This window comes from Pongo abelii, chromosome 1 (assembly GCF_028885655.2).
Source record: "Pongo abelii isolate AG06213 chromosome 1, NHGRI_mPonAbe1-v2.0_pri, whole genome shotgun sequence".
Lineage (NCBI taxonomy): Eukaryota > Metazoa > Chordata > Mammalia > Primates > Hominidae > Pongo > Pongo abelii.
Genome location: NC_071985.2, coordinates 3,602,949 through 3,624,945, shown reverse-complemented (window position 1 = coordinate 3,624,945; position 21,997 = coordinate 3,602,949). Strand labels below are relative to the sequence as shown.

The 21,997-nt window shown below is 45.0% G+C and overlaps 2 protein-coding genes across 4 annotated transcripts in view; both read left to right on the top strand.

Annotated features, from left to right (window-relative positions):
• The window catches only part of LOC134760229 (uncharacterized), a 52,451-nt gene extending 46,587 nt beyond the window's left edge, over window positions 1-5,864 (top strand). For both annotated transcript variants that reach the window (XM_063716324.1, XM_063716322.1), the window contains one exon: window positions 3,788-5,864. In XM_063716324.1, coding sequence (XP_063572394.1) covers window positions 3,788-5,371 — 1,584 coding nt within the window. In that variant the 3' untranslated portion in view covers window positions 5,372-5,864. The remainder of the gene's footprint in view (window positions 1-3,787) is intronic.
• The window catches only part of KIF26B (kinesin family member 26B), a 562,023-nt gene that overhangs the window by 311,693 nt on the left and 228,333 nt on the right, over window positions 1-21,997 (top strand). The window lies entirely within an intron of this gene.

Sequence of the window (21,997 nt, the reverse complement as noted above, 5' to 3'; positions counted from 1 at the left end):
GGAAAAGCATCACTGCTCAGGCAGGAGCCCCCATGCCTCCTGCTTGGGGTTCACTTAAAGGCACGGCTTAGAGAGATTCTATCAACCAAAAGATGAAAGGAGCCACGGAGAAAATATCTTTCAGGTTTTTTGCTTTTCTCTGTGTTCGGTTTCCTTCCCATTTATACGGGTGCCTTTAGCATGTAAATATTCATAGCTCTTTAGGGTCATCAACTCCTTGAATATCCTTGGGGTCCTGGCAGAAAGCAGATGGCACGCTCCGTCTAACGAAGAGTTTTTGAAAAGGACTGTTTACAAAAGCTGTCGCAGGTGCAGGCAAGCCGTGGTGCACAGTGCTCCTGCCAGCCACTGGGGAGGCCTGAGGGCAGGAGGGGAAGCCATGACCACAAACCTGAGAGGGAGGACCCGGGAGCATCAGCTGAGAGGCATGGCAGCTTAGTGGCCTCATGGGACAGGAGCCAGGAGGACAAGTGCCTTGTCCTCTCCCATCTCCTTCTGCGCTCTCCAAGGGCTGAGCCCATCCTGAAGCCAGAAGGAAGTCTGTCGAGGCAGCTTGCATCCGTCTGCCTCCTGGTGCAGAGCAGAGTAGAGAGATTGAGGAGTGGACCTAGACGGGCAAGTATTCATAGAAGGCGCCCAGTACGAGCATCTCATGAAAACAGTGGGCCTGCTGCTCAGAAAAATGCCCAAACACACCAAATGTGGCATATGTTTTCAGGGGATCCATATACCCCTTTTAGCCAGTCTCTGGACCACACTATAGAGTAAGAGTCTGATTTAGATCGATGGGAATGGTTTTTTTGTTTTGTTTTGTTTTGTTTTTGTTTTTGTTTTTTTGTCTTTTTTTTCCCTCCTGATAAAAAATCCTGGGGTTTGTGCTCTCCTTTAAGTCTGTAACAGCTGAGTGAACAAATGGCCTGCACGCCGGCTCCCAGGTCAGATGTCCAGCAAGCAGACGCTTCTTTTCTTGTTTCTCTATCTCAAGGGAACAAATAAGTCCAGAAGAAGAAAGGATCTGGTGAGGGAGACTGCAACCCGAAGTTATTTTAAGAGAGTGTTGAAAATGAGGGCTATTTAAAGCAGAATTTGTGGCTGGGATTTACAGGGTAAATCAAAGCAGCCATAGGAAGGAAAGAAAAGATTTTCAGTGACAAACGTTTTCCTTTACTTGTTCTTTTGAAAGAAAGGGGAATGTGTGGGCAGACAGTTGTGAGGATCTTGACTTAAATACTTGACTGCCTTTTCTCATGCATGCTTTAAAAACTCTCTGGTTCCGGCTGGGTGCGGTGACTCACGCCTGTAATCCCAGCACTTTGGGAGGCCAAAGCAGGTGGATCACTTCAGGTCAGGAGTTCGAGACCAGCCTGGCCAACATGATGAAACCCTGTCTCTACTAAAAATACAAAAATTAGCAGGGCGTGGTGGTGAGTGCCTGTAATCCTAGCTACTTGGGAGGCTGAGGCACGAGAATTGCTTGAACCCAGGAGACAGAGGTTGCTGTGAGCTGAGATCGTGCCACCGCACTCCAGCCTGGGCAACAGAGCGAGACTCCATCTCAAAAAGAAAGACAAACCAACAAAAAGAAAACACAAAAACTTTCTGGTTTCTTAAATGAATGACACTCACTTCCAGAATAAGGCCCGTCTAACCTCAGCCTTATTTTTCATTCATCTAGATAATAAAGTTACTCAAGGTCTTGGGTCCAACCACCTGCTAAAAATGGCTGCTTTTGCTCAACACTATAAGATTGGAAGTCAGGGAACTTTGGACTTTGGACAGTTGGAACTGAGGATTCACCTAGAACATTAACGTTTTTGAACATTCCATAATAAAATAAATTCTGTTAACTCTTAGGCATTTATACCCCCAGTGTGGTGGGATAAAAGCGTGAGGAGAAAAGTGGCACCAAGATGTTGCGAGCTCTTTATTCTGTGTTTCGGTCTTATCCCATTCAGATGCTCCTTCATGGAACATTTCCAGGCAGTGGTGCCTGATATTCTTCATTTCTTGAAAACTCTGTTTTGTTGCCCTGGGAGTTTGAGGTGAAAATCTGGTTCCTTGAGAAAAGGGTCTTCTTCTATCAATGAAGCCCATCAGTGTTTGGTTCTGGAGTGATTGCAGACAAAAAGAGCCCTCCAAGTCTCAGCTCTTCCCCCCTCTGCTGGTAGATGGAAATCTCTGGATCTGAATTCCTAATGGGCCCCACCAGTCTGATATTTTAATTAGTCTCGTTTAAAAATGGTTGGAGGCCGGGCGCGGTGGCTCACGCCTGTAATCTCAGCACTTTGGGAGGCCGAGGTGGGCGGATCACTTGAGGTCAGGAGTTTGAGACCAGCCTGGCCAACATGGTGAAACCCCATCTCTACTAAAAATACAAAAATTAGTTGGCTATGGCGGCTTGTGCCCGTAATCCCAGCTACTAGGGAGGCTGAGGCAGGAGAATCACTTGAACCCAGGAGGTGGAGGTTGCAGTGAGCTGAGATCTTGCCACTGCATTCCAGACTGGGCAACAGAGTCATAAAAAAAAAAAGTGGGGGTTGGGGGGTTGGCAGTGGCCTTCACACACAGCAGTCTCTGCCTTTAATAATGGCTTAAATCATGTGTTAGATCTAGGCCTTTTGGTGAGAGCCAAGTTGAACACCCCTGAAGCATTTGCTCTTTGACCTATGGCCTCCTATTCCTTTGAACTTTCCCAGAAAGCAGGGTGAGGGTGGGGGTGGGGAACACTAACCCAGAATTCCTTAAATTTCTTTCTAATGATATGGAATGATCAGAAACTTTTAAACCAACTTCATTTCCACCTTCCAGCCATGCTTATCCATCATAAGACTATTTTTATCTTCCATAAGAACCCATTCTCCAATGACGCTTAGATGGAAAACACAACACTACAGAGTTATCATAAACCACTTTTCCTTAATTACTGACATCGAACCAAACAGACGGGGGTCATTGGTTTGGAGAAGGAGAGGGAGGGAGAATATCTACGCCCTCTCTGTCCCCTTCCTAGACACCTCATTGCCTCTGAGGATTCTCTTCCCTTCACTCTCATCACAAAAAAGGTAATTACCTTATTTCAGTCATCCTTTTTATAGAGCAGGCAGCAGCCTATCACGGTAGTAGCATTTCACTCTTCCAAGAATGGAACCATTGCACAATGTCCCAGGAGTCATATGTGATTTTTATGAGAACCTGAAGAGGTTGAAGAAAAGAACAGAAAAATAAGAAAGCCTTTGCTGAGAAGAAGGGAGCTGTTAGCCAAAAGAGGGAATTTGGGCTGAGAAATTATTGTCTGAAATACTTATATCTTAGAGAGAGAGAGGTGAGGGAGGGGCTTTGTTATTGAATTGAGTGACATTTCTCTTTATTATAAAGTTATACCGTCCAGCAGTAGAACTGCCAATAAAACTCGATCTGGAGTGTTTTCTTCCCCCCTCGCTATGCTCTTTTAGCAGTTTGCATCTGGACTGTTAAATTAAGAGTTCTTGCGTGGGAAATACTTCTTATTCCTTCAGCAAGTGAAACTACTTGCTAAAGTAATTATTTTTAAATGTAAATATATATACACACATACCTTGTGTGTATGTATTTTTAAATATTCGTGTATATTTTTAAATATTGTGTATATATACACAATATATATTCGTGTATATGTATGTATGTTGTATTTTTGTTGTTCTGTGTTTTAACATCAGCTGGGGTAGAAAGAGAAGGGTTGCTCTGCTAAGAGTCCCTCCTCAACTGGCCTCTGGCTGCGATGTAAATGACCTCCCTTGTTCCCTACCAGCATGGCTGGAGCACCAACGCCAGAGTCTCCTGTAGAAACAGTACCTGGAGTCTTCCTACTGCACTCCTGCACTGCGGCATCCAGAGAAACAGTGTCACTCGGGGAGAATGTCACGCACTCCTGCACTGTGGCATCCAGAGAAACAGCGTCACTCGGGGAGAATGTCACGCACTCCTGCACTGTGGCATCCAGAGAAACAGTGTCACTCGGGGAGAATGTCACGCACTCCTGCACTGCGGCATCCAGAGAAACAGTGTCACTCAGGGAGAATGTCAGGCACTCCTGCACTGCGGCATCCAGAGAAACAGTGTCACTCGGGGAGAATGTCAGGCACTCCTGCACTGCGGCATCCAGAGAAACAGTGTCACTCAGGGAGAATGTCAGGCACTCCTGCACTGTGGCATCCAGAGAAACAGCGTCACTCAGGGAGAATGTCACGCACTCCTGCACTGTGGCATCCAGAGAAACAGCGTCACTCAGGGAGAATGTCACGCACTCCTGCACTGCGGCATCCAGAGAAACAGTGTCACTCAGGGAGAATGTCAGGCACTCCTGCACTGCGGCATCCAGAGAAACAGTGTCACTCGGGGAGAATGTCAGGCACTCCTGCACTGCGGCATCCAGAGAAACAGTGTCACTCAGGGAGAATGTCAGGCACTCCTGCACTGTGGCATCCAGAGAAACAGCGTCACTCAGGGAGAATGTCACGCACTCCTGCACTGTGGCATCCAGAGAAACAGCGTCACTCGGGGAGAATGTCAGGCACTCCTGCACTGTGGCATCCAGAGAAACAGTGTCACTCGGGGAGAATGTCAGGCACTCCTGTACTGTGGCATCCAGAGAAACAGCGTCACTCGGGGAGAATGTCAGGTACTCCTGCACTGTGGCATCCAGAGAAACAGCGTCACTCAGGGAGAATGTCACGCACTCCTGCACTGTGGCATCCAGAGAAACAGCGTCACTCGGGGAGAATGTCACGCACTCCTGCACTGTGGCATCCAGAGAAACAGTGTCACTCGGGGAGAATGTCAGGTACTCCTGCACTGTGGCATCCAGAGAAACAGTGTCACTCGGGGAGAATGTCAGGCACTCCTGCACTGCGGCATCCAGAGAAACAGCGTCACTCGGGGAGAATGTCAGGCACTCCTGTACTGTGGCATCCAGAGAAACAGCGTCACTCAGGGAGAATGTCACGCACTCCTGCACTGTGGCATCCAGAGAAACAGCGTCACTCGGGGAGAATGTCACGCACTCCTGCACTGTGGCATCCAGAGAAACAGTGTCACTCGGGGAGAATGTCAGGCACTCCTGCACTGTGGCATCCAGAGAAACAGCGTCACTCGGGGAGAATGTCATGCACTCCTGCACTGTGGCATCCAGAGAAACAGTGTCACTCGGGGAGAATGTCAGGCACTCCTGCACTGTGGCATCCAGAGAAACAGCGTCACTCGGGGAGAATGTCACGCACTCCTGCACTGTGGCATCCAGAGAAACAGCGTCACTTGGGGAGAATGTCAGGCAGGGATGAGCTGCCTTGACTTGAAATGGTCTTGTCTCTCATCTCAATTAAAATCAAGCCATTAACTGGCTTTAATGTGGAGAGTTTGTGGTTCAGTTTTCTTCAGTGGTATCCATTATAAAAAAAAAGATGCGGGCTTATAGGTAGCAGAACTGATTGGCATAGTTGTCAGGCATTTAGTATGTATTATTAATATTTAATATGTATTATTAATATTCCCTACCTATAGTGAGAGCTATCCTGGCTTAATCCGTTATCCTTTACTCCAGGACAAAACCACGCTTTCTGTGGTTACCTGAACTCCAGCTGGGGCTAAGCACAGCTAAGAGTATCTGGTAGCATCTTCAAGTGGCTTTTGTATCACCCAAACGTTTCTTTTAAAAACTGCCACATGAACTGGTAAAAACGTATACTTCTGTCTACCCTTGATTGAATGGAATTGTCACTCTATTTATTGTAAAGAAATGGACAACTTAGAGCCCTATTGCAACACATCCCAAACCCAGCTCACTTAAAGCATTAATAAAACATTTTTCCTGCCTGCCTGTGCTCTGAAAGGAGGATACAATCTGGTCTCTGATCGTTGGGAATTCAGGATAGCATTTGATAAACTATTGCACAATTGAACAGGTGCAGAAAGCAGTCTATGGATTCCTGCCAAACGAGTGGCACTGGAAGGGAATTCTATGGGAGTTCAAAGGAACGGGAGGTCACAGTAGATCAGAGTTGGTTGCAGGGAGTCTTCGGGGGAGAAATGGGGTTTGACACAGGCCTTGAAAGAACCGATAGGATTCAGACAAACCTGAGGAATGGGAGGGTGTTCTGAGCCACACACACACACACGCTGATTGTTCAGTTCGGTTTGCTCAGCTAGAGGACGTGTTGGGAAGATGGGTCTGATTGGAGGTGACGTTGACACCCAGACTTAGATTGTAAGGGCAGGGGGAGTTCCCTGAAGGATTTTAAGTGCCAGGGGCCTGGTAGTGCTCATGTGTTAGGCAGAAGGGAGGCGAACTAGGCTGTCACAATCATCTAGATTGGAGTTACTGAGAATCTGGATCGGGTGGACATGAAAAGAAAGCAGTGGATTCAAGTTACAAAGGAAGGATTGGCATGGGGTGGCAAAACAGTCACTGCTTGGAAAAACCATTTTTCTGAAGCATAATGCCACTTTGACCCAGTCTTTGCTCTGTGTCTCCTGAAGGACAAGAAGGCCATCATGCTAGGCTTTGTAATTCCCTGCCTATTGGTGCATAATTTGAAATCATCTCTATGTAGCTTTCAGATGCTCATTTCCTTCTGGACTCCCTAGCACAATTTCATCAATTTCATAGTCTGTCTCTCTCTCTCTCCTCTCATAGGTATATAGTATATATTTTATTTGATGACTGGCTCAAGAATTTTAAGATGGGTTCTGATCTTGTTTAGCTGGAAGCATTTTCTAGAGAGGCAAAGCCATTCTTGTTTTGGCTTCTACATTTATTGTCGTATATTCAAGCAGAACAGTGCAAAAATGATTACCAAAGTTGAGCCTATTTAGATTTTGATAGTATGTGTGTGTGTATATATATATATATTTGAGAAGGAGTTTTGCTCTGTCACCTAGACTGGAGTGCAGTGGCGCCATCTCAGCTCACTGCAACCCCCACGTCCCAGGTTCGTGCAGTTCTCCCGCCTTGGCCTCTCGAGTAGCTGGGATTACAGGCACACACCACCATGCCCAGCTAATTTTTATTGTATTTTTAGTAGAGACGGGGTTTCACCATGTCGGCCAGGCTGGTCTTGAACTCCTGACACGTGATCCACCCGCCTCGGCCTCCCAAAGTGCTTGGATTACAGGTGTGAGCTACCACGCCTGGCCTGATAGTTATGTTTTTAACTCTAGATGACTAAAAGACACTTATAAAGATATAGAAGTTAAGACAAAAGTCACAATTATGTTGACAGCTGCTGTTACAGTGTTTTCAATATATTTATCCAATAGAAAAGTTTTATTTTACTGCACAATAATATGTTCTATTAAATTAATAAAAACGTACTCATGAGTGACTTCTTGTCATACAGATCTCTATCTCTTAGAGCTGTATGTCGGCATTTTCTCTCTGGATATATAATATACATATTAATCAATTCATTCATTGAGCCTGTGCTTGGCATGATTCCAGGTGCTTCAGTATAATAGAGCAATAAAGACAAGCCCCCTGCTCTCTTAGATCTTACTTTTTTTTTTTTTTTTGAGATGGAATTTTGCTCTTGTCTCCCAGGCTGGAGTGCAATGGCGCGATCTCAGCTCACTGCAACCTCTGCCTCCCGGGTTCAAGTGATTCTCCTGCCTCAGCCTCCCGAGTAGCTGGGATTACAGGCGCCCACCACCACACCCAGCTAGTTTTTGTATTTTTAGCAGAGATGGGGTTTCACCATGTTGGCCAGGGTGGTCTCGAGCGCCTGACCTCAAATGATCCGCCCACCTCGGCTTCTCAAAGTGCTGGGATTACAGGTGTGAGCCACCGCACCTGGTCAGATCTTACATTCTGATAGAGGGATATAGACAATAAATAAACCAGAAAATACCTGCCAGTCAAAAAGCTGTGATGGGAACCAGCCAGGCAAAGATCTAGAGGGAGAGCACCCAGGCCTGTCTCCACTTATGTGAGATGTACATAAACACACAGCGCCTTGCCTGTGGGAGGTTCTCACCACGTATTTATTGAGGAATAAATGAGTGAATGGATGTATTCATTGGTCTGCTTGTAAAACCTTCACCAGTGGACTCTTGGCTCTTAGAACTTTATTACAGGTTGAGTAATATCTGAAATGTCCCTTATTCAGAACGCTTGAAACCAGAGGTGTCTTGGATTTTGAATTTTGGGGGGTTTGGAAATATTTATACTGTACTTATATTTATCAGGTGAACATCCTAAAATGAAAATCTGAAGTCCTGAATGCTGCAGTGAGCATTCTCTTTGAGCATCATGTTGGTGCTTAAAAAGTTTTGGATTTTGGAGCATTTGGGATTAGGGATCTTCAACCGGTATGCTAATAGTAGTGATCTTATGTAGTACTTTCCCTCTAAAGAGACTGAGAGAGAATTAAGTGGCTGCCGTGGTTGGCCGTCTTTCTCTGGCTCACTTCACCTTGTTGCCCTTGGATAACTCCAGTGAACTCCTTCTTACTTTTCAAGGCCATGGCTCTTCCAAGCAACCTCCCTGAGCCCCTTGGGCTGGGTCAGGAGGGTTCCCCAGCCTTGCATGGACCTACAGTGTGCTACTGAAATGATCATTTATGTGTCTGTCTCTCTCTCTAAACAGTGGGCTCCTCCAGGCTGGGCACAAAGTTATTTCCCTAATGTAGCCAAGAGGTAGGTGTGCAAGAACTGTTTTCTGTTGAGATGAAAATCACCAAGCCTGGCCATTTGCTTTCTGTAGACAGCAGTATGTTGTTCCCTTAGGACTCTGCTCCCTGTCTCGTGCAACTTACCCTTTATTTAGGGAAAATGAACAATCTGTAAACAATAAGAGAACACTGGCAAATCAATACAGTCAAGACCTGTGGGAAAATGTAGAGGTGTCAAGAGTAAGAGAATAAGCTGAGGGAGCAGGTGTGGATCACCATGGTCTCCTTTGACTTGCTCAATAAAGACCCTCTGACCAAATGTTAGATGCAAACCCCTTTGTTTTGGAGGGCTAGTATGCAGTGGTTTCGTGATGTGTCTTTTATATGGTCTCATGGTTTTCAATTTCTTAATTGATGTTTCTGATTTACCTGAAAGCTTTAAATGTTCATGATCTTGGCTTGGTACACATTAGACATTAAGGTTTACAACCAATGCCTGTCATTGCCATTTGAATGTGTTGGTGACATTCCTGGTGTGGCAAGCTAGGTGAGTGTGCCCCATCAACAAAGGAGGCTGAATTCTATATTCTGCACTATATGGACTGTCTTTCTCTTTCACTCACTTGCTTTTTAAATGACACAATTCGTCCCATTCTTAGTGGGGGTCGGGGGGAGAAAGGAAGAAGGAAACGAAAGCAAAAAAACCACTCAATGCCCACAACTGTTATTATTATCTTGGTATATAGCTCTAAATACTTTTAAAAATATACTTGAAATACTTTCATAGGTTTTACAACAAATAGGATTATACAACCAATTTTCTCACAGTGAATTTCCAAGTCAGTAACTGCTTTTCAGACTGTGTTCCAAGGAGGGGCCGGGGTTGCCCAGCTCAAGAGAACAGGAATCCCTGCAAAGGGCCAGGGGCCCGTCAGTGGCTCCTCCTCAGTGCAGCTCTGCTCTCTCTGTTTTTTTATTGATACATAATAGAGGTGCATATTTTAGGGGTGCACGTGATAATTTAATACATTCATATCATTGTAAAGATCCATTGGTGTCATTGGGATACCCATTACCTTAAATATTTCCCCTTTCTTTATGCTAGAAACATTTGAGTTCTTCTGTTCTAGCTATTTTGAAATATACAATAGATTATTGTAAACTGTAGTCACCTACTGATCTGTCACACAGTAGGTCTCCTTTTTTTTTTTTTTTTTTTTTGAGATGGAGTCTCGCCCTGTCACCCAGTCTGGAGTGCAGTGGCACAATCTCAGCTCACTGCAACCTCTGCCTCCCAGGTTCAAGTGATTCTTCTGCCTGAGCCTCCCGAGTAGCTGGGACTACAGGTGCCCGCCACCACATCTGGCTAATTTTTTGTATTTTTAGTAGAAATGGGGTTTCACCACGTTAGCCAAGATGGTCTTGATCTCCTGACCTCGTGATCCACCTGCCTTGGCCTCCCAAACTGCTGGGATTACAGGCAGGAGCCACTGCGCCTGGCTTTTTTTTTTTTTTTTTTTTTTTTTGGAGTCTCACTCTGTCGCCTGGGCTGGAGTGCAATGGTGCAATCTTGGCTCACTGCAACCTCTACCTCCCTGGTTCAAGTGATTCTCCTGCCTCAGCCTCCCGAGTAGCTGGAATTACAGGCATGCGCCATCATGCCCGGCTAATTTTTTGCATTTTTAGTATTGATGGGGTTTCACCATGTTGGCCTGGCTGCTCTTGAACTCCTGACTTCAGGTGATCCGCCTGCCTTGGCCTCCCAAAGTGCTGGGATTATAGGCGTGAGCCACTGCACCCAGCCTCAAACACTAGGTCTTATTTCTTCTAGCACACTGTATACTTGTACCCACTAAACAACTTCTCCTCATCCCCCATGCCTGCCACCCATCCCAGCCTCTGGTAACCACCCATCTACTCTGTCTTCACCAGCTCCACTTGTTTAGTTCCCAAATATGAGTGAGAACGTGTGATATTTGTCTTTCTGTGCCTGGTTCATTTCACTTCCCATAATGACCTCTAGTTCCACACATGTTGTACAGCTCTTCTCTCATTGGAATATATTTTGTAAAACAAACAAACAAAAATTGGGGGGATGAAAGGTTTTCACTGCTCATATAAATGACGACTTGTAAACTACTGTGAATAGCAATATTTTCATTGAGTAGAGTGCTACCTATATGCCCATTCAGAATTAAAAACTCTGACAAATAGCTCTGTCCATATACCCTTGCTCACTCACTGACAATCTTTTGATTGGCACTGGAGCACCCATCTGCTGGGTCTTGTGGAGACTGTGGCCATCTCTGCCTTTTAGACTGAGCTGCTCAGACAGTTGACCCAACACTGGCTGCCTCCTTGACACTGAGTGGGAATGAGGTCGTACTTGTACATGCTTATTGGAAGGTTTTTGGGCCTCAGCTCTACTGAGCGAAGACTTGGTTGAGTAACAAGTGAGGAGGAAACTGTAGGGTTCCATTGTTTACAATGGGGACAGCCTGAGGCACCACTAGACATTCTGAGGTGGGCCCTGGTTTGGGGTCAGAAGGTCATTGGATAGGTGGGAAAAAAAATCATTGCAAGGTTATGATTGCACCAATGCATTCCAGCCTGGGCGACAGAGCTAGACTCCATCTCTTACAAATCAATCAGAGGAATGGGAGAAAATATTTACAAATCATGCATTTGATATTTCTCCAATGATATACCAGTGGCCAACAAGCACAGGAAAAGATGCTTAACATTGTTAGTCATTAGGAAAATGCAAATAAAAACCACAATGAGATGCCACTTCAAACCTTCTGGGATGACTATCATCAAAAAGACAGATCATGCATTGGGGGCATTTTGAGCATTGGTGAGGATGTGGAGAAGCTGGAACAGTCATACGTTGTTTGTGGGAATGTAAAACAGGGCAGCCGCTGTGGCACAGTCTGGCTGTTCCTCAAAAGTTTAAACACAGAGTTACCAAATGATCTAACAATTCCATTCTTAGGGATATACCCAAGAGAACTGAAAACATACATCCACACAAACATTAGTACATGAATGTTCATGGCAGCGTTAGTCAAAATAGCCAAAATGGAGGAAGTAACCCAAAGGTCTATCCCTGATGCATGAATAAACTGAATGTGGTGTATTTGCACAACGGAAAGTTATTCACCACAAAAAGGAATAAAGTGCAGATGCATGCTGCCATGTGGATGGGCCTTGTAAACGTTCTGGTAGCTGAAATAAGCCAGATACAAAAGGCCACATATAGTAAATTGCGTTTATATGAAATGTCCAAAATAGGCAAAACTATAGAGACAGAAAATACATTTGTGGTTGCCTAGAACTGGGGGTGTTGAGTGAGATGAGGAGTGAGTGTTAAAGGGTATGAGTGAGGAAGATACTCTATGTTCCATGATGATTACATCATTACATGCATAGTGATTGCACAACTCTGTGAATATATTAAAAATCACTTAGTTGTATGCTTTATGGTGAGCTTTATGTTATGTGAATTTTATCTCAATATTAATTTTAAAATCCAATGAAGGGCAAATTTATATTGTTTTTAGCTTTTAAGAAACTGTCTTAAAAGACACATTTATATATATATTTATTTATTTACTTACTTACTTACTTGAGACAGGGTCTCGCTCTGTCACCCAGGCTGAAGTGCAGTGGCGCGACCTTGACTCACTGCAGCCTTGACTTCCCGGGCTCAAGTGATGCTCACATCTCAGCCTTCCAAGTAGTTGGGACCACAGGCACCTGCCATCATGCCGGCTAATTTTTGTAGACATGGGGTTTCACCATGTTGCCCAGGCTGGTCTTGAACTCCTGGGCTCAAGTGATCCGCTCACCTTAGCCTCCCAGAGTGCTGGGATTACAGACGAGAGCCACCGCACCTGGCCATCCCTTTTATACTTTGTTAATGGAGAAGTAAATAAACAGCCAGGGTGTAAACAATACATGCACCCCCATAGTTCAAAGGGACAATGGAGCATATGTGTTGATGTGTCTGAGAAAAACAGAAAAAATACTTGTCCCTGGAATGATGGAAAGAATTGTGACACCTCGAGAGGAGAGGTCGAGGGTGGAAGTCTCAAGCAGGTGCGGGAGATGATATTTCTAAGAGTGAGCCAGTACATTTTTGGCAAAATAAAGACTTTAGCAGGCTACTAGTTTGTAAAAATTAAACTGCAAAACTGGAGCTGGTTTCACCCTTATTTTTTAATTATGTGGGATTAGTCATTTGTGCTTGATGCTCCCTCTTAGCTCAGCCCCATTTCTCTTTTCTAAATCAAAAACACTTGGTTCTAAATCCTGGCTTAGAAAGCATATTTTTGAAGCTCCAGACACAAAATTCATTTGTTTGTGCATTCAGCAAATGCTTTCCAAGCATGCACTGTGTGCCGGGCGCTGTCCCAGGCACCTGAGACACACTGGGGAACCAAGACGAAGATTCCTGCCTTTGGGCAGCTTAGATCCTGGTGGGGTTGGGGGATAGGAAGGGGCAGAGACAGATCATACACCACAAACACAGTAGGTTAGTCAATCCTGTGGCAGATTGGAAGGTGATAAATGCTATGGAGAAAAAAGAACAAGGTAGCGCAGGTACAGAAGTGGAATGGTACGGGTGGCGTGGGCAGCCAGGGTCCATAAGATGGTGAGATTTGGGCAGAGGCATAGAGGAAGTTGGGGAGGTGAACCAAGCAAGTGTCTGGATGTCTCTGAGGGAAAAGCATTCAAGGTTAAAGGTTTGAAGGGAGAGCGGGCCTGGCATGTTCAAGGAACAGCAAGGAGTCCAGGTTGGCTGGAAAAGAGACTGAATGGCAGCAGAGCAAGTCGGGGAAGTCTCAGGAGGGTCAGAGTCTATAGGGCCTAGGAGGCCATTGTAAGGACTTGGCCTTTTTAACAATTTAAATGTAATTCATATACCATAATATTTGCCCCTTTGAGTTATATAATTTACTGGTTTTTAGTATAGTCATCATCCTGTGCAAGCAGAACATTTTCATCACCCCAAAAATAAACTTTATACCATAAACACACACACCCACACACGTCCCTCTTCTCAGCCCCTGGCACCCACTAATCAACATTCTGGCTCTACGGACTTGCCTATTCTGGACGTTTCATATTAATGGAATCATACGATACGTGAACTTCTGTGTCTGCTTTCTTTCACGTCACATAACGGTTTCAAAGTCCATCCATGTTGTAACAAACATTATTAGCACCTGTTCCTTTCTGTGTCTGACTAGTATTCCGCGGTATGGATAGACCACTTTTTGGTGATGCATTCATCAGTGGGTGGACATCTGGGTTTCCCACGTTTTCCTGTTGTGAATAGTGCTGGGATGAACGTTCCTGTACACGTTTCTGTGGGGTGTGTTTTTCTTTCTTGGGTGTCTGCCGAGGAGTGGAAGCACTTGAGCATTGCTTTTCTCCTGTGTGAAATGGGAGCCACGCAGGGTTTTTACCAGGATCTGACTTGCATTTTTTTTTTTTTTTTTGAGATGGAGTCTTGCTCTGTCACCCAGGCTGGAGTGCAGTGGTGCGATCTTGGCTCACTGCAACCTCTGCCTCCTGGGTTCACGCCGTTCTCCTGCCTCAGCCTCCCCAGTAGCTGGGACTACAGGCGCCCGCCACCATGCCCGGCTAATTTTTTATATTTTTAGTAGAGACGGGGTTTCACCGTGTTAGCCAGGATAGTCTTGATCTCCTGACTTGTGATCCACCTGCGTCGGCCTCCCAAAGTGCTGGGATTACAGGTGTGAACCACCTGCCCGGCCCCGACTTGCGTTTTAAAGGGGTCACTTTGGCTGCCTGTTCGGAATCGACTGTTGGTGAACAGTGAGTAGCAGGAAGGAAACCAGGCAGGAGGTGATGGCAGCGACGTGGGTGAGAGTGATGATGGATCACACCAGGGTGGGAGCGGTGAACGGGTTGACAGATTTTTTTTTTTGAGACGGAGTCTTGCTCTGTCCCCCAGGCTGGAGTACAGTGGCGCAATCTCGGCTCACTGCAAGCTGTGCCTCCCGGGTTCATGCCATTCTCCTGCCTCAGCCTCCCGAGTAGCTGGGACTACAGGCGCCCGCCACCACGCCTGGCTAATTTTTTTGTATTTTTTAGTAGAGATGGGGTTTCACCGTGTTAGCCAGGATGGTCTCGATCTCCTGACCTCATGATCCGCCCGCCTTGGCCTCCCAAAGTGCTGGGATTACAGGCTTGAGCCACCGTGCCCGGCTGCCAATAAAATTCTTGATTACTGTGAGAGAAAGTAAGGGTATAAGAATCAGTCCCAGGATTTTGGCATAACCTGTTAGAAAGATGGAGCTGCCATTAAATGAGATGGGGAGGGGTCACGAGGGATCAGGAGCGCAGTTGGAATGCACCGAGGTGGAGATGCCTATTAGACATCAAGAGGAGACGTCCAGCAGAGGGCTGGATGGATGAGTCTGGAGTTCAGGAAGCATCCTGGGCTGCAGATATAAATTTGGGAATCATTGGCATATAGATGGCATTTAGAACCCTGAAACTGAGTAAGATCACTAAGGCTCCCATTTATTCAAAGGACAAAACAACATAAATGTTGACAGACAGTAGTAATCTTTTCTATTTATTGAGTTCCAACACTGAGCTCCTGTTATCACTAAAAACACACATAGCAGATAAGCTTCTCCAGAAATACATATTTCAACCTGGTTGAGCTGTAGGCACCCAGGGTATATCTACAGAAGTCAGGTATTAATATCTTAGAGGCATATGCATCAATATTGTGTGAAGTCTTTTTTGTTAGCTCTTTTCTAATTTTGCTTTCAGAGTTTTGTTGTGGTTATTATATTTTTGTTCTCCCACGTATACCTTGTTTGTGATCAGTGTGTAAAGGAGGAGGAATGGTTGTTTGGTTGAGACATTTGCAAATAGTAAGTAGTCACCTTACCTAACTTGGCTAATTTGCATTGTTTCCATACAGAGAAAGTAGTTTGATAGTCAAGGGTGATAGAAAGTCAGAGGATGATAGAAAACAATCCTTTCTTCATACAGAATAAGAAGAAGAAATGAATAAAGAAAGAAATAACAACAAGAGACACATGGGATGCTGCTGGTCCAGAAACCATGTCAGGTAGCAACAGTTGCAAATCCAAGGGAGTTCAGCCTGGAGAAGACCAAGGGGAGAGAGTAGAAAGGATACTCAAATATTTGAGAGGACACAGGCTTCTTTTCTGTTGCTCTATATAGAACTAGGATTCGTGGATAAGGATTGCAAATAGACAAATTTCCGCTTAAATAAGAAAAAACTTTCAAATAATTAAAGCTTCCCGGCCAAGTGCAGTGGCTCACACCTGTAATCCCAATACTTTGGGAGACTGAGGCAGGTGGATCACTTGAGCCCAGGAGTTTAGGACCAGCCTGGGCAACATGGCGTGACCCTGTCTCTCCAAACAAACAAACAAACAAACACCTAGCCTAGTGTGGTAGCATGCACCTGTAGTCCCAGCTACTTGGGAGGCCGATGAGGGAGGATCACTTGAGCCTGGGAAGTCAAGGCTGCATTGAGCCATGACCGTGCCACTGCACTCCAGCCTGGGCAACAGAGCAAGACCCTGTCTCAGGGGGGAAAAAAAGAAAAAAAACTGTCAAACTACGTGCAGGGTGAGATTGGGTATAGTACCTGGGCCAGCCTGTTGGCATAACATGTGGAAGCGGGTGACCCGCAGTCAGGGGTCAATCAGAGGTACTGCCATACTGGGCTAGGGCCTCTGAGTGCTCTGCCAACCTAGGGGTTCCATGATTCTCAGCAGATTTCCAGCAGGCGTTTGAGGGTTTCTGCATTCAGTGACATAAACAGGCCCTCATGCTTCTGTGGGTTATAGGCCAGCTGGGTACCATGTAACCAGTACATCAAGAGTTGAAGTGTTGCACTAATGCTTTCCAAGAGTCAGAGCTGGCAGAGTGACCAGGTATACAGACAGAGTTTGTAGTCTTTCCTTTTAGAAACACACTCTTCTGTCTGTACCTGAATTGTTCTCACTCTGTAGAGGACTTGGGATTCTTTATGTTATTTATCTTATGTGTTCCAAGTGCTAAAGTAGTTTAATCCTAACACTTTTAAAATGTTAAAAAAAAAAAAAAAAAAAGAGAGAGAGAGAAATGTTTAAAGTTTGGATGCAAACCCTTAGAATCATTAAATATTCTCAGTGAAAGGGACCACAGAGGTCATCTGGGCCGATTTCCTCATTTTATAGAAAAGGAGTCTGCAAGATCCAGACAGCAGTTCACCCAGATTAGTTGGTTGATTCAAACCTTCCCTTCCTATTTCTTTCTACAGTGCTTTATCTACAATTATATTATATTTAAGATTTGGCAACGATGACCATATGAGAAGTCCTTGTAATATGCCAGGCACTGTGCTGGCCATGCGTTGTGTGTGCATTTTCCTATTTAAAATGCCACCTATAAGTGCCATCTTTGGAATATTTGTCCTTTAGAAAGAAGCATCTGCTTTGAACCAATGGCAAAGACCAAATGGCTTTTCTCTTATCTTTACTACTGTGTGGATTTCTCCATAAACAAGAACTGGCAAAGGGCCTCATAACAGCTCTGTGGCCCTCTCTGGGCTCAGAGAATGCCCGCAGCCACCAGCCCAGCTGGCAACAAATGGTTGCAGGTTCCGTTCCCATGTTTCAGTCAATCTGTCTAGAGAACAATGGAACTCCTGAACCATTCCCGTGCTCAAATGTAACGTAAAAAGGACAATATAAAATTTCAAGCTTCTGTGTTTGAACTGCTCCCCTGGGGAAAGGAGCATGGTGGTTGGGAACTCAGCATTAAACAAGGAAACTCGATGTGTATCCAGCATCACTGAGTGCTCAGGTCTGCAGACTGCAGAGAGATGTAATGCTTATTCCTGTTCCCACATCTTTGATCTTTTTGCGGGAAGCTAATATTTGAGAATTCTTTATTTCCCTGGAGTGTCAAACCTCCTGTCAACTCGCCATAAAGACAAGGAAGAGATTTCCTTTTTCAACAAGTGAGGACAGATGTGGCCAAGCGTTGATTATTATTGTAAGAGATGAATACAAATGTTATCATTACTGAGTGCTAAGCTTTGTTTATTTCTTCAGAATTCCCCTAGTGCCTCTGGGCTGCGAATGTCACCCACAGACCTTGATCAATGTCCCCCGGCACTTTGAACAGTCCTTAGTTTGACCTGACAGCACGCTCCAGTCTTCCCTTTCACTGGTAGCACAGCAGTGTCTAACCAATGGGCACTCTTCTTGGCGCTGTGTGTATTTTTACCCTCCTAGATAACGAAGCCCAGAGCCGAGGAAGAGAAAGATAACCAACGAGAGCATATTTGATTCTAGGAGATTTGATTGAAGATGGAGATGGTCAGGTAGGCAATTCAATGGGGAAAGACACTTATTTTTTATTTATTTATTTATGTTTTGAGACGGAGTCTTGCTCTGCCACCCAGGCTGGAGTGCAGTGGCACGATCTCAGCTCACTGCAACCTCTGCCTCTTGAGTTCAAGCCATTCTCCTGCCTCAGCCTTCCTAGTAGCTGGGACTACAGGTGCGCACCACCATGCCTGGCTAATTTTTGCATTTTTAGTAGAGAGGGGGTTTCACCATATTGTCCAGGGTGGTCTCGAACTCCTGAGGCGTGATCCTCCCGCCTCAGCCTCCCAAAGTGCTGGGATTACAGGCATGAGCCACCATGCCCGGTCAAGACACTGATTTTTAATTAAGACCTTCCAATGAGTAATCCTTTATAATCAACATTAGAACTAGATGAGTATTCAGAGATGAATGTTGTTTTATATGATACACAAAGGACTGAATACAAACATCGTTAACCAAGCTCTTCTGAGAGCTTGGGGAAAAAGCTGCCCAAGCGTACCCTGCTTTGAGTGCATGTGATATGTTCCATCTGCCTGAACTGTTCCTTTGAAATAAGAAGCGAGGGCACAACTAGGTAGGACGGGGTTGGGAAGGGGCCCATGGAGAACTCACCTCACTGATATGCTGTGGAGGCTTGATGAATACATCCCCCACTTCCCTCCTACCCGGTGTGGGCTGATGATCACCACTAGTGTTCCCACCAGTGCATGGTTCACCCTGAGGCAAATGTGTTCCCTAAGGTGCATTTCAGAGGAAGATGTGTGCTGTGAGTTTCCAGTTCTAAGAAGCCAGTGGAGGCGCCCAGGTAGTCTGTGTTGTTGAAGCCTCACAATCTGGGAGGGTGGTGTGATGAATCCCAGGCAGCCACACAGTTTCATCAATTCCACGTTAGAACAGTGAGTCCAAGCCGTTGGAAAAAGCTTCCCCTTCAGGTGTGAGGAGGCCCGGGCAGCAGATGCCAGGACTCACACTCCTGGGCATCATTTATTTTGGAAGTTGGGGAAGCAGGTGCCGGACAAAGCTCTGGGTCCTCTTCTTTTGCATCCCCTCCAGATCTCACAGGGTTTCATGAGCGCCCTGTGTTTGATGTTCAGTGTGGAATCCAAGAGCTTGGTGAGGAGAAGCTGTCTCAGAACCAGTCACAATAAAAATAATGATCCACAGTTAACATGCATAGAGCATTTGCTTTGTCTCAAGGCATGTGCTGGGTGCACCATTTTCATCCTCACGGGTTCTGTTAGTGTCCTCATGCATAGATGAGGAAAACGAAGCCTAGAGAGGTCAAAAGAGCTGTCCGAGGTCACCCAGCTGGGGTTGCAATCCAGGTCTGCCTGACCCCAGAGCCCCAGCTTTGAACCTCTGTGCTTCCTGGTGTGGCTTCAGTGCCTGTGAGTGTCACAGTCTCACCGCAGCTGGTTTTACCATAGCTACTTAACAGCTGGTGTTGGGGGAGCGGGGAAAGTGCAGAAATGAAGTTTACGTTTTTAACAAGAAATTTTGCTAATTAATTTTGGGGGGACACATTGAGCACAGATGCATGTTCCCACGGTACCATTCAAGTGAGCAGTTCAATGCACACGTATGCATGAAGGGCATGGGTAGTGAACTTGTAACAGCAGAGGAAGCAGAAGGTTAAAAGGAGAAGCTAAATACACCTCAGTGCTGGAACATTCATTTTGCAGATTTTTGTCAGGTTTGGCAGAGAAACCTCCAAGCTCTTATCTTACAGGGCAACTACTTGGGAATCAATCAGGAAGCATATTTCCTGTTACCTTAGTGTAGCAAATGCTTTTCCTCGTTCTTTTCTACTCTTAGTAATGTATTAGTAAAATGTGTTTATAAAAAATCTGAGTTTCCTCATTCCACTTTTATGTTTTTCCTTATGTCTTTATAAAATCTGTAAGTTAGTTTCCTCATTCCACATTTATGTTTTTCGTCATTCTAATGCCCTCTCTTGAATTGTCAGTTTTTTGCTTTAATGACGCTTTGTTAGGACTGGGCTGATCCCACACCATTTTTTTATTTCTTCTGGTTTGATTTCTGCTTACACCTCAAAGATTTTTACCTTCATGTCTTCTCTTTCCCTTTACCTGTGGCCTCTCTGCCTTGCCTCCCTTAATAAGTGTTAATAATGCTGGGTTACACTTTAACCCACTTTGGGCAGTATTCTAAATCTTATTTCTTCAAAGGAAGTGCTAATGAAATGTCCCACCATTATGTATCTGTGTTCTCTTACAAATGCAGATTAAGAGCCCAACAGTCAATGGAGCCACATAACTGCCTTTCACATCAAGCCCTGAACTGCAAGTAAAGGGGCCTGATTGTGAGGAGTCAGACTCACCATCTAGGTCACCTGACAGAGGCCCCTCCTAACCCTGTCCCTGGACACTGTAACTTCTCTAAGACATTTGATGGTGACCAGGCACTTCACTCGTCCATGTAGTTTCTGGGATGGATTCCTCTCTGGAATATTAGACTGCCTCACAGATTAAACTGATAAAGGAATTTTGCAGCAAAATGAAGTAGATTTTGGAGCATTGTTTGGAGATTGGAGATTTGGACTTTGTTCCAAATTGCAGATTTGAAGATTGTTCCAACAATTTGGAGCTGCTTCTCCTCCTTCTTCTCCTTCTCCTTCTTCTTCTTTCTTCTTTCCTCCTCCTCCTCTTCCTCTTCTTCTTCTTCTTCATATTATTATTATTATTATTATTCTTTTAATTCTTCAAAGGAGAAGCTCCCAAGAGAGTTGATTTGTGTGAGAGGGCCTGTGACTGGGCCCCTGAGAGTTGCTTTTCTTTGAATTAACTGGGATAACAAAAGACAAGCAGGCATCTTGGTATTTTAAGTGTGTTTCCCGATGGAAATAGAAATAAACACAACACTGACCGAGTATTCAACAGAGGTATGGCTAAACAAACTGTGGGGTATACACAGAATAGAATATTATTCAGCAATGAAAAAGGAATGTCATTCTGACACATGCTACAACATGGATGAACCTTGAAGACATTCTACTAAGTGAGAGAAGCCAGACACAAAAAGGCCAATAATATATAAATCTATTTAAATAGGGGACCTAGAATAGGCAAATTCACGCAGACAGACATAGTGATTACCAGGGGATGTGAGGAGGGAGAATGGGTAGTTAATATTTAATGGGTACAGAGTTTCAGTTTGGGATGGTGAAAAAGTTGTGGAACTTGATAGTGGTGAGGTTGCAAGACATTGTGAATGCACTTAATGCCACTGAATTGTACACTTAAACATGGTTAAAATGGTGAATTTTATGCTATATTCCTATCATAATTTTTTTTTTTGAGACAAAGTTTCGCTCTGTCACCCAGGCTGGAGTGCAATGGTGTGATCTTGGCTCACTGCAACCTCCACCTCCCAGGTTCATGTGATTCTCCTGCCCCAGCCTCCCAAGTACCTGGGATTACAGGCGCCTGCCACCACTCCTGGCTAACTTTTGTGTTTTTAGTAGAGACGGGGTTTTGCCATGTTGGCCAGGCTGGTCTCAGACTCCTGACCTCAAGTGATCTGCCCGCCTCGGCCTCCCAGAGTGCTGGGATTACAGGCGTGAGCCACCGTGCCTGGCCTTAAAAATGTTTTAAATGCTGCATTTGAAGGTAACCCTAGGAGAAAACTCTTCCGCTTCTTATAAACTGGTGATGCTGTGTAACTGTTTTCTGTGATCCCAGAGCCTGCAGGGCAAGGCTTTCAGAGGGCACAGGTGCCCTTTCACACAAGTGATACTGACATTTTCTCCAGAGCTGTGATGAATAAATAAATGAAGAAAGGAGTTAAGATTCCTTACTACTTTGCATCTTGGTCAATAGTCAGTCTGTCTTCTGGTTAAATATGAGTATTTTTCTTGGTGGCAACCCCTTCCTCCAGCTGCTATTCTTACATATACTGGCATTTACTTAAGTGAGCCCTTGTTTCAAACAGGACTTG